The sequence below is a fragment of the Alligator sinensis genome, unplaced genomic scaffold (assembly GCF_000455745.1).
Source record: "Alligator sinensis unplaced genomic scaffold, ASM45574v1 scaffold1164_1, whole genome shotgun sequence".
Lineage (NCBI taxonomy): Eukaryota > Metazoa > Chordata > Crocodylia > Alligatoridae > Alligator > Alligator sinensis.
In genome coordinates this window covers 1,873,982-1,886,628 of record NW_005842225.1, presented here as the reverse complement: position 1 = coordinate 1,886,628, position 12,647 = coordinate 1,873,982, and the positions used below count along the sequence as shown (strand labels likewise).

Here is a 12,647-nt window from a genome sequence, read left to right as displayed (position 1 = left end):
CCGCGCCGCCACGCCCCCGCGCCTGGCCACGCCCCTCCCGCCGCCCATTTAAGCCCGCCCTCTGCTGCGCGCGCGTCATTAGTAGGCGGGCGGCGGGCGGGCGCGACAGACGCGTGAAATACACGTGCACACACCGAGAGCGAGCGAGCGAGCAAAATAGATAACTAACTAACTAACTAGCTAGCTGGATAGACAGGCATAGAGAGAAACCGATATAAATTTAGTGCTATAGAGAGGGGGTGTGGTGGGAGCTTTTGTGCGCACACACGCAACACCACACCACACCCCTCACATCTGCGCGCGCCTCGCACCGTGGCACCACACCAGACCCTTCATGTGGGCCGCAGGCGGGAGCGGGGCTCAGTGCCCACTGCTGCCTCCGCTGGGGCGGGGCTGTCCCTGGCGGTGCCCCCGGCCCTGGGGTCCTACCTGCTCTCTGCCTCCTGCGTCCTTTGGCCGTTGCAAACACTTCTCTCCTTCGGCCTCTCTCTAAGCCGAAAACCCGTCGCCATGTGTGTCTCCTCGGGGGAGTCGCGCACTTGGTCCCGCCGGGGTTTTTGACGTCCCCGGGTTGTCCCTCACCCCTGACGTGGGACGGGCGGCCTGGACAGACGAGTGCGGGCACTGTTGCGACGCCCCACGTCCCGTCGCTCCCTTCCTCGGTCCCGGTGGAGCAGTCGGGCCCTTCTGCCGCGCCGCGCCATGTCTCCCTGGGCGCAGGCCGCGAGGGCCGCGCTGCGCCGCGCCGCACACTGCAGCTCCTGCCCGGTCACTTCCCGTCGCCCGCGGGACGTTGCAGACAGGACCTGGCATGTCTCGAGATGCCCCACAGCCGCCCCGACCGGCGTGGTTCCCAGTTTACTTCTCTGTTTATATTTCTTCTGTCAGTTTTGAGTCCTCGCCTCTGCGCGATGTGCAAGCTGAGTCCAATTAGTTTTTCTATTAAGATTTTATGAGGCAGGTCTCGAATCCTTCACTAACATCCAAATATATTACATTTAACTGTGAGCCTTTCATCCATTAATTTTTGTAATACTACAAGGGGGGAAAAAGCAATCGCGCTTGTCTGGAGAGATTTATATTTTATAACCTCCCAGTGTTTATGCTTCATGGGTTTTTACCTTTCAGATATTTAGTGAGTTTTAAAAAATAATACATCTCCCGTTACTTTGCTAAAGCGGCGTTCAAGTTAACAAGGCAACAAGGGGGCGTTTGACAAGACGCTTCCTTCTCGCTTTGAACATACTGCGTTTTCGTACTGCCATTCGATGGCACCTCCCCAGCTCGTGCCTTCTTAAAAATGACGGGCAAAACGAGCGACTATGCGAAGCGTGTCAGAAAACATGGTTTTCATAGATTCATTCGTAGGCCGGAAGGGACCTGGGGAGGTGGTTGTGTCCAGGCCCCGGCACCAGGCAGGAAAGGCAGCTTGACTGATTTAACCGCGTTGCGCTTCCAAGCCCCCGCCCGCCCTGCGTCCATCCGTATTTTTACTGGGATTCTGACTCTTCAAAGCTCCCTTTTCCCATTGAAGCATCCTGCGTTGTCACCTTCACCTGTGAGAATTTGTTTAAACCGTTTTACCAAAGACGCCTTCTCCTTCTGTTGCTGCCCAAGTTTTTCTTCAGATTTGTCCTGCCAGTATCTCTGCTTGGTTGCTTTGGGGTTTTTTCCACGTGTAACCCACTCTGGCCTGATCTCATTTTACTCGGACTGACTGCTCGGGATTCAGGGGCGTTAATGGCTGTGAGGCAGTCACTGTCATTGTGGAGGGGTTTCGACAGAGCGATACGAAATAGCGGGGTCAGGACTAAGAAATGCCGCTCGAGCTGTACCGGTTCTCGGGCGGGAAGAGACGGGTGCGATACAGGTCTGCCCTGATGGGCATCTCGATGTTTAGGAGAAGCGTGCGCACAGCTTGCCTGCCACGCGTCTGGGTTTGGCCCCGATGCAAGCGAATCCTGGCCTCCCCTGAACACGGGAGGAGCACGGTACTATTGTTAACTTAACTTATTTAGTCTTTAAGGCTCTTTGGGCCACCCTCGTTTGGTGGCCGATGGTGTTACCGGCACCCGGCTGGTCGCCGGGCAGGTCTTGTTTGGAGCAGCTGTTCACAAAAAAAAATTCTTCAGGGGCCGCCGCTCTACCTGCGTAAGGCGGCTGGGCTCCCGGCATTAAACCAACAATACCGGGGCGCCCACCGGCTGGCAAACTGCTGCAGCTTGCCGGCGGCTACTGCCCAGTGGTGCTCCGCCCGGAGACGCACGCGGAGGACACCAAGGAAAAACGCCCCGAGGTCACCGGGAGCCTTCCCGGCCAGAGCCTCCTTCCTGGATAGCCAGATGACTAGCTTGGCCAGAGCCAGGAGGAGGTTGACCAGTTGGTCCCGGGCCTTGGTGGGGCGGCGGATGGGGAGTGCTCTAGGACTTGGGTCATTACGGGTTTGTCTTGCACCTGCCTGACAGTATTTCCTAATGAGAGGTGTAGCTCTATAACGTATTATCTTTAAACATGTATTTTATGGTCAACTGCAGCACAGGAGTGGAGAACTAAACCTGTTGTAGTCAGAACAATAAACATGTATTATTTATCCGTATGGATCTTGGATTCGCAGCTGCCAGCGTGCATTACGTGGTGGTGGGACGTAGGAGAGCCAGGGCTCTTAGCCAATTTGCACCAGCCATGGAGAGGCTAATGGATTTTTTCTTTACAACTGCACAAAAAGCTAGGTGGAATTATTTAGGAGCATAATTTTTCCTGTGTCCATTAGGAATGTTACATAGCCATTTACAAATTACCTTTGAAAGCTTCAATTTTGTGTGAAAAACAACTTGTTCAGGTTGTTAACATTTAACATTCAAGTTAAAATGGCTTAAAATGCTAACTAAGGATTATTTTCATTTCCATTTTTTATTTTTAGGGAAAAAGATGAAGTTTTAATGATGGGTTTTGTCTAGAACCATTTGTTTTTAACCACATTACTGGTGTGAGCATCCTGTTTCTGAAAGCTGCAAAATTGGCCATTAGTCTGTGCAAACACAATACAAGGGGGTTTTAGGCTTTGCGAAAGGACATTGAACGTAAAACTATAATTTAGCAACAAAGGCCGTTTGCTGCTGTTGCAGGAAAGCTGAAGCTAAACAATGTATATCAGATGTGGAAACCGTTAGGCCTTACGTACCAGTGGCTGCCTGCACCTCGCCCAGAAAGACTTAGAGATAGGCCAGGAAAGGAGAGAGAACTGCGTCAGGTCCCTGACGAACTTTCCTCTTCTGTATCGCGTCAGAGCGTCGGCACGGTCCGCTGGCCCCGGCTGTCCAATCGCGCTCGGTCCCAGGCCCTGCAGGCATCCTTGCTCCCTTGGACTCACCGTAACGTTCAATTCAACACACGATGAGCTCTCTTTCTTTTCTCTCAGGGTAGTGGTATATATGAAACAGGTTAGAAAATACAGCAAACACCGCTCTTTTGCCATGGTCCCTGCGGGGTGCTCAGCACCCACTGGACAGGACAGGCTGTACGCGGGGGCAGTCCCTGGGGGAGCTGGATTACAACCACGCTGCAGCTGCATGCGTCTCCACCTCCCTCGTGCCACGGTACCTATTCTAGCATATAACGCACCACCATTGGGAAAACCAAATATTTGCTAAGTGAACAAGGTATGTTTTCCGTTAAAAAAATAATATGTGGGGTAACAAGCCAGCACTTTGTACTGTAAATAATAGGAGAGCAGTTGCAGCAGAGATTGCGGGGTGGAACCGACAATTTCCCGCAACGTCATTAAACCCATCTGTGAGGGGAACGGTTTCTATGGTGGGGTTTTTCTTGGAAGACAGTAGCCTGTCTTCCAAGAACAAAAGACGGGTGAACTCCATCCCTAGACCACCGCTGACCTCCATTTCAGCACGGAAACTGCTACAGCAGCAACTGAAAGAAAATGCTTTGCAAATACGAGACGTGTGCTGAGCTGGATTTAACCACGGAAAACCGATAGAAGTCTCATATCTGTCAGCTGACCGACCAGATTAACCCTCGTCCCTAGGAGTTTGCTTGCAAAACCATTGTCACACTCATGCAGGGCGTTAACTGTATTCTCCCACCCGTAGCAAAGGCCCCAGCGCTGACCACAGTGTTGTACAGTGACGAAATCCTGCTCAGCTAGAAGGGAAAGGGGGCTTGCATAGCAGCCGTGTGTAATGTAATGTGTGATGTTAAGCAAAGCACAGCCTGCAGTGGAGACAACACTTTGTCTGCTGAAGGAATCGCACATTCAAAACTGCACGCTTAGAGGCACAAGTATCAAGGCAGGGCTTGATATGGGGGTATCTGTTCATGTGCACTTTCTTTGAGACGTTTCCACCTAGTACCATTTTGTTCTGAGCCAAGCCTTTCCACTGATTTAATCTGACCCATAATCTGAAGGTGTTGAGAAAACTTTCTGCTGAAAATCATCACGTGATACGGCTTTTAGCAGATGAGAAGAGGGGCTGACGGGGTTTGAGACTAGCACGCTGGCACAGCTAGCACCATTTATGTAAGGATACTCCTCGGGGGTGTCAGGATGGTGGGCGCTGCGGGATGACGGAGACGCCTCAGAGCATCTCAGAGATGGAGCTCTTGTTCGGGCTGTTCTTTTGTTTTTGGAGTTGGTTTCTTTGCTGCTTTTCTTCCTTTGGCCTCAGCAGCTACTAGGGAGATTACCATAATTTACTTGGACTGATTTTTATATCTTTTCACTCCAGATTTTCATTAAGTCTTTGATTAGGGACTGAATAAGGAGAGACCTGTATTCTTTCAAAACACAGTGTAAATCAGATGAAGTACAATAAGAACAAAGGCAAAGTGCTGTGCTTAGGACTGAACAATCAAATGCCCAGATACAAATTGGAGAACACTTAAGTTGCAGTACTGCAGAAAAGGATCTGGGAGCTATCATGTGAAGATGAGTCAACAGTGTGCCGTTGCTGTTGCTGCGGCTGCAAAAAGCCAATAGCATACTGGGATGTAATAACAGAAGTCTGGAAAAGAGAAGATTGAGAGGGGATTTGGTAAAAATCTTCAAATACAAAAAATAGTTATAAGGAGAAGGGTGATAGACTCTTGTGTGTGTCCGCAGGGGACAGGACAAGAAGTAAAGCTATTACATTGCAGCCAGGGAGATACCGGCTGGATAGCGGGAAGAACTGAGGGCCGTTGAGCGCTGGAGCGGATTAGTGAGAGAGGTTATGGAGTGAACCTCTGCACTGGATGTTTTTAAGCGCGTGTTGCGTGAACAATTGGTTAGGATCCTTTGGAGTCTGGACAGGAACGATCCTGCCTTGGGCGGGGGGCTGGGATAACTTCTCGTAGGCCTAACTTTCTTTGTGAAAACCAAATAGACTGCCATCATTACAATACAAGGTTTTGCTTATACTAATTAGTCTGCAGTGCTGCGATGTCGGCAGTCTGAGGAGTGGTTGTTAATACCCGTGCGAAGCACGTTCTCCCAGATCGCTCTCGTATTGGATGGCGTGCCCACGGTCTAATATAGGGTGTTTATCAAAAAAAGAAATAAAAAAGGTATGGCCGGAGCCTCTAAACCTGAGAAAATAATTATTTTCCTTGTTGTCAACAAGCGCCTTCAGGCTCAAGTGTTTACACAGCACGGTTTTCTTGAAGCAGCTCATGCGGGTATCTTTGCTAGCAGTGGGAGCGACTGCTCGTACGCAGTCACCGGCTGCCCCTTCGTTCCTCAGCGCTGCTGCCCGCCTGCGTCCCTGGCCGTTTACAAGATCTAACTCGAAACGCTCTCCTGGTTTTCACAATTCTGCTTTTTCCCCCTTTCTGACGTTGCATTGCTGGCCCTTTTTGTCCCCTCCTCGGAGTCTTCTCCGTTGTTTGGAGCTATCACTTTTCCTCTGTCCTGACCCATTTATCTAGGATTCATCCTTTCCTTCTCAGACCTGAATTGTTAATTTTGTGCTTCTGTATAAGAACGAATTGCGCTGGAAAAAGACCTTTCTTTTGTTAGATCGTATTTATCAATATTTAATATTTATGACTCAAACAAATGCTGCAAGTTTTGCTTTTATGGACTTTCAAATTGGTTTTGCCATCTGGATGAACTTTTACATCTCTTGAAGCTGACAGAATCTGATTCTCATTCAGCCATTATGTTTCCCAAAGCTTAAATATTATTCTCAGAAATCTCCCCACAAATCAAACGTTGCATTGAAAGATTTGGATTTCCTATTTTCCCTTGCCAAATAACACCATGTTCTGTGCATGCAGTCTCTAGAAGAATGTCAGGGTATTAAAACCTCGGAGAGCTTGTTAAATTGTTCTGTAAGTGAAGAGCTAGCGAGGCATAGACTTTACATGCTAATGAAAGTATTGATACAGAGGAGCTGCGAGAGGAGAAAGAGCACAGGTACTTAGTTTGCCTTACTGGGCATGCATTCGATGGACATTTATTGGCAAATCCTGAAATAGTCAAGTATTTGACTAGATCTCTAAGTTACAGATCATAAAACATATGGTTAAAAATCTGCTTTTCATTTGCTGTGGTGCTTTTTGGCCTTTGATTTAGAAATAATAACTCTTAACAGCTTGTAGTGTTGTCCGATAGCTAACGATCTGGGTGAGAGCGATACTGGTGGAAACAAATGGACTTGCAAGGCTGTATCATAAAGTCTTTCCATCTGATAGCAAACGCGAATGTTTGCTGTGCCGGCTATCTGATCCAGGAGGAGCACGCTTTCTCTCGCAAGCCAGCGACACAATTCCTACCTGGGTCGTCAGTCCACAAAGGCCATCAGCACCGGCTGACGGCGGTCGGGCAGCCTGGGGTAATGGGCTGTGCAGCTCTGCCCAGTGTCTTGTGGACTGGTGCCACCGTGACCAGGGCTGGGCTATATTCAGTGACGGAGCCAAGGTTTTAATGGTCACGGAGACTGAACGGCCAAAGCTGCACAGAGAAGTAGTCTTTGTAAAACAGGGCTGATGCCCACAGGAGCATCAGCGGTAGGAGCCTCTTGCTGTGTTGTCCGTGTTGCTCTTGTTCTGCAGGCAGGCCCGTTGGCCGGGGATTTCACCTTGCACCTGCAGTGAAATTCCTGAGGAAAATATTTATTAGAAAAAGGGGTAAGTGGTCGCAAAGGAACAAACTAAAAATCCAATAAGCCTCCTTTCTTTCTAATTCCTCTTGTCAGCCAGGAATCGGGGGACCGCCGTTACTTGACATGGTTACTCGGGTGTGGAAAATGTGGATGAGCTGGGCCAAACGTCTGCAGGGTGCGTGCTCTGTGCTGCAGCCCCCACTGGCTCCACGCAGGTTTCCAGCACTTTCAGGGTTTGCCTCCTCATTTGTAGTCGTCTTTTCCTTTAAAACAGTCTTTCCTCATTTACGGATCTGAATTAATCAACGAAGCTCTGCCATTGGGTTTGGATTTTATTAAAATGACATCGAGACACATGCTCAGCAATTCACCACTTAAGTCCTAAGTGGGGCATTTTTACTAGATGGATCGATTTTTAAAATGACAGCATCTGTTTGCTTGTACACATTTATTTATAATTCTTCCCCAGGCGATTATAGCAGGAGCTTGGTGAGTAATAACCAGCTGTTTGAATTAGCGAGTGGGGGAAGCAGTTATTTGATCTGTGAAGGAGTATGGAAGCCAAGGCCAGAAGTAATAAAAACTAAACAGATGCCCCAAGTATATAAACCCAAGAAGGGACTTGTAAATTACTTGAACTGTTGATTGGCAAAATGATATCAGATGGGTTGGAGATCTCTGGAATTCATATCCGAGAGGAGCAGTCTCCCCTCCTCTCCCTCCGAAGAGCGCCCCGAGTTCCCGACCAGCGCGCAGCGCCGAGTCCTGCATCGCCCGCAGCAGTTGGCCTGACCGCGCTGCTGCTTGACAGCATCCGAGGGGAGCCGCGCTCGCCGCGCCGGAGCGGTTTGCTGGAGCGCAGAACAGCGATCCTGCGGAGATATGCAGTGGGGTGCATACTGCATATCATTTTGCACTGGAGACAACCTGACACGGGATGTTTGAATGATCAGAAGGCTAGGAAATGTGACTAATGAGGAAATACTGGAAGAAGAATAGGGTTTTGATACCGGCCTTCAGGTCTCTGAAGGGGGTGGTTGTAGGCGACTGCCTGGGGCTGCCGGGGACAGGACAAGGGGAAATGGTCTTACTTGCAGCATAAGAAATGTAGGTTGGATATTGGGAGGAGGAAGTTTTGCACTCTGAGGCTGGTTTGGCATTGGAGCGGGCTAACCGGGAAGCGTGAGGATTCATTTTCAAGAGCAGGTTAGACACTTGGCTGGGCTGGTCCTGCCGTGAGCCAGGGCTGGGCTGGGTGCAGCCTCCCGCCCCCTCCGTCCTATGGCTCCATGATGTCCCGTAGTGGGGCGAATGGGTTCCTCTGAGCACTCGTCCCAGGTGTGATGTGCTCTGTACTCTGGATTTTCCACTGCTACTTTTCAGCTTTCTGACCAACACTGGAAGAGATCTAGATTGAAACTGGGTTTTTGAAGGTCATACTATTTTACTGAGTCATTTCTACCGTGACGCCCCCACCCTGCCACCTTCATGCCACAGCTCTGTGCCCTTCCCTGCTGCTTCTCAGGTTGTCACTCAGCTCCCGCGCCTGCGCCTTCCCTGCAGGACCTCCCGGCAAGGCAGAGTGGCTCAAGGGGCAGCGCTCAGGCAGGCTTCTTCCGCGCCCCCTGCAAGGAGCTGCCTGTAGCTGCTCCTCGAGTGCCAGCTCTGTCCGCCCTACCCCTGCTGCAAGCCCAGCACATGCAGCTTGGGATTTTTGTGCGTGCTGGTGCAGCTGTCTGGGAAACCCCCTCCCTCGCTCTTCCACTCAGAGTTTCCACTGCTGCTTTCTAGGCAGCGGTGGCTTGTGATGACTCACTGCAAATACCCGCAAAGACATCTTAGCTGGATGTCAGCGCTGTGGCAGTCTGCAGTGGAGAGTCACCGTCCTCGCAGTGACTCCCACAGATGGGCCAGCGAGTCCTGAGTGCCACGAGGGGTGGGATGCTCTTTCCTGCAGGCCGCTAGCTCCAGGGCAGGAGCGGGGGTCCCTCTTTCCTTCACCCTGCACGAAGGAAATGGGAGTCTGCAGGCGGCTCCGACTAGGCAGGAGGCCAGGTCAGGAAGCCCCTCGCTACTGGCCTGCTTGTCTGCGGTCCCCTCGCGCTCTGAGCATCAGCCCTGCCATGGCCGGGTCTGCGATCCCCTGGGGTTCGTGTGTGGGAGCCTGCCCGGCTGTCTGTGTTTCAGAGGCAATATAGGGTGTCTGTCCCCAAGGCTGCCAGCTGGTACCTTCCACCAGCACTAATTTCATTAAAAGACCAGGAAAGCTGAAAGCGCGAGCCCGGCAGGGGAAGGGGACTCGCGCACGTCTCACAGTGCAGAAGCATGAAATGATCGTTGTTGCAGGTGCCTGGGTTTGCTACCATCCCCGACCTTGGTTCTTCACTGCTGATGACAAATGATGGTCTCTTTCCCAGTGAAGGAGCAAGAGGACGAGGAGATAGCTCTGCTCACTTTGAAGATCCCATATGTCTTTGCCGGCTGCCTCGTCCCGCTCCCGTGGACAGGAGATGGATGATATTGATTAATAATATGTACGGAATTAATTGTCACACCAGAGTGATTTTCCACAGATAAGCAAGTTCCTCCTGCTTGAGAGTGACAGAGCCATGCATTTCAATTGTATCTCGCAGTCGAGTGTAATTGTAAAGTGAAAGTGTAATGACGGAGATGTCTTTATCAACCTGTTCCCTGCATTGTGTTTTTATCACTGCCATCTGCTCTGCTGAGAGTGGCAGCTGCCAGGTCTCACAAATAGCTCTGTCATGTACTTTCATGTAGAACAACATATTGTCATAATTTCTCTCATATTACTGGATGGAATAACTTTAACGGACGGAGATAAGGTGACATTAGCTCGGCGCTTGGCGTGCGTGTGGCTGCTGTGTGCGGAGGACACGGGACGCTCCCTCCCTGCAAACGGAGCCTCCTGTCCCCACCTCTCCAGGCCCGCTCTCCCGCATCACGTGAAACCCGTTTTGCAAAAACCTTTCTCTAACATCAGTCAGGAGGCATCTTCCCTCTACGCAGCCTTTTTGCTGCTGCTGTTTTACTGTGGTGTTTTTAGGCGACCAAGTCGTGTGGATTTCTGATGTTTGAATGTTGCTTGCATAAGTGAGACCTCAAGTGCCTTTGTTGGGGAGAAACCTAAACATTATTATTACCATTTAGCTGACTAGCTGTCTCCTGCTTTGTTCGTTTCAGTTCAAATTCGCTCGTGATTTCTTGGTATTTGGAAACACGTTGATGCAGCTTCTTCAAAAGAAGCACGAAATCTTTGCAGCAGTATTTACTGCCTCTCAGTTTCCGGAGCCTGGCGGAGAATATCTGTCACTGAGCTGTTTACCAGACAGCAGATCGGGTGATTTATGACACTTTATTTATTGGATTTTGTGATCTGTAGGTGGCCAGGCAATAGGTGCTCTGTCAGTTAAACTACCACTGAAGACCTCTTTGCTGTGTTCAGAAATCACTGGGAGCCAAGGGGCCTGACAGAGGTCTGCTCTAGTGGGAGCCTGAGTCACGGGGGATGAGACTGCTCATGCAGTGCTCTGCACATGCACCGACCGCCAGGGCCTCTCGAAGGCACGGTTCCCCACAGCTTTCGTTCCTGGTCATGCACAGCAAGAGCCATCGTCGTACTACATCATCTCAAGTGACTTGTTAACGCCCAGCATTCACTCAGCTGCGGCGGTGCCCTGCGCTGTCACACGGACCCCTGGGTCTGCCCTGAGACAGCAGCATCGCGCAGGAAGCCTGCTGGGCTTGGCTGTGCCGTGGAGCTCGTCTGTCGGACCCTGCTGTGTTGTTCCCTGGCAGAGGAGCAGGTGATCATCCGAGAGGTCTTACCCGAAGTACCTGGCACAGCACTGGCAGAGCCCTTGCCCCCCTGCTTGTAGCTGGGTGCATCCCGGCTGTTGCGTGTGCATGAAGGGTCTCAATGGACGACCTTCTGGGTCCCTCGGATGAATGGGCCGCCGAGGCCAGGGCAGCTCTCCCCAGTGCTGTCCCGACGTTGTCTGCGGAGCCCTGCAGCACCGGCGCCGTGCGTGGCAGCCCGGGGCGGTATTTACGTGGCGCTCCAGGAGGTGCCTGCCTCCCGTTTCACAAGTGGATTTACATAATGTGCAGCTTTTGGGATAGTTTTAAATCTTTTATTGCGAAATAGCATTAGCCTTAGAAAGAGGAAAGAACGGTACTATTGTTAACTTAACTTATTTAGTCTTTACGGCTCTTTGGGCCACCCTCGTTTGGTGGCCGATGGTGTTACCGGCACCCGGCTGGTCGCCGGGCAGGTCTTGTTTGCAGCAGCTGTTCACAAAAAAATTCTTCAGGGGCCATTTAAATAAACATTACGGGGGACAACTTATAAGAAAACAGGGTGTGCGTGCAGGGTCAAAGGTTCAAAACGAGTGCTCCCCCAGGGGTCAGTGAGCAGAGCACCCCGGACAGCGCCCACCGGCTGGCAAACTGCTTCAGCTTGCCGGCGGCTACTGCCCAGTGGTGCTCCGCCCGGAGACGCGCGCGGAGGACACCAAGGAAAAACGCCCCGAGGTCACCGGGAGCCTTCCCGGCCAGAGCCTCCTTCCTGGATAGCCAGATGACTAGCTTGGCCAGAGCCAGGAGGAGGTTGACCAGTTGGTCCCGGGCCTTGGTGGGGCGGCGGATGGGGAGTGCATAAATAAAAAGGTGCGGGGAGAAGTGCAGCCAGAACCTCAGCAAGAGGTTCTGGAGGAGGAAAGAACGGTAACGTCCAGTATTGCTCTAGATTGCCGAGTAATTGTTTATCACAAATAAGAGCTTCCGCACCTTTTATTTCAAATGGTTTTAGTGATTGAAAGGTTGGATGCATTCATTCATGTATTTTGGCGTGTCCTTTAAAAAAGTGTTTGACAAAATCAGAGGGTTACAGGCTAAAACCTGTTATTAGCATAAGTAAGCCTGAAAGAAAAGGGAGCTCAATGGTGCGGTTACAAAACCATTCCCAAGGAGGGAGGACGCACCGAAGTGAGGCACATTTTATCACGTAGAGTTGTCGACTTTGCCTGTCTCGTGGAGAGGGCTTTGGTGGAGGAAGGGAGGGAGGAACCCCGAAAAGCGGCTAACCCTTCTGGCCACCGCACGCAGGCAGCATCCGGGACTCGGGGGCTTCAGGAGCCGCGCTGACTTGCACCCTCCTTCTGTGTTGGCAAAGCACCGGCAATCCAAGGTGCTTCCTGTCTGCGTCGGTGGCGACGCCGCAGAGCCAAGGAGCCTGCAGCAGGACCCGATTCCTGACTCGGTGCTGCCTGGCAGGGAGGAAACGGCCAGGAGCGCCGGTCTAACCCCAACATCCCTGAACCACGGGCACTTCCCCCTTCCCGAGCGATTGCCGGGGAGCTGCAGCGATCTACAAGGATCAGGATCCACCGCCTGATACCCCTGAGGTCTGCTAGGCTCCGGGCGGCCTGCGTCCCTCCTTCCCTGCTGGCCTGTCCCTCTCCCCCTCGGGTGGCCGCGTGCCCTGCGCTGGAAACCTCCTTCCGTGGGCTGGGCTGGGCTGGGCTGGGC

The 12,647-nt window shown here is 51.6% G+C and overlaps 1 protein-coding gene across 1 annotated transcript in view; it reads right to left on the bottom strand.

Moving 5' to 3' along the window:
* The window catches only part of KDM8 (lysine demethylase 8), an 11,176-nt gene extending 9,288 nt beyond the window's left edge, over positions 1–1,888 (bottom strand). Inside the window, exon 1 of the mRNA XM_025208234.1 lies at positions 1,836–1,888. Coding sequence (XP_025064019.1) covers positions 1,836–1,888 — 53 coding nt within the window. The remainder of the gene's footprint in view (positions 1–1,835) is intronic.
* Positions 1,889–12,647: the final 10,759 nt, after the last annotated feature.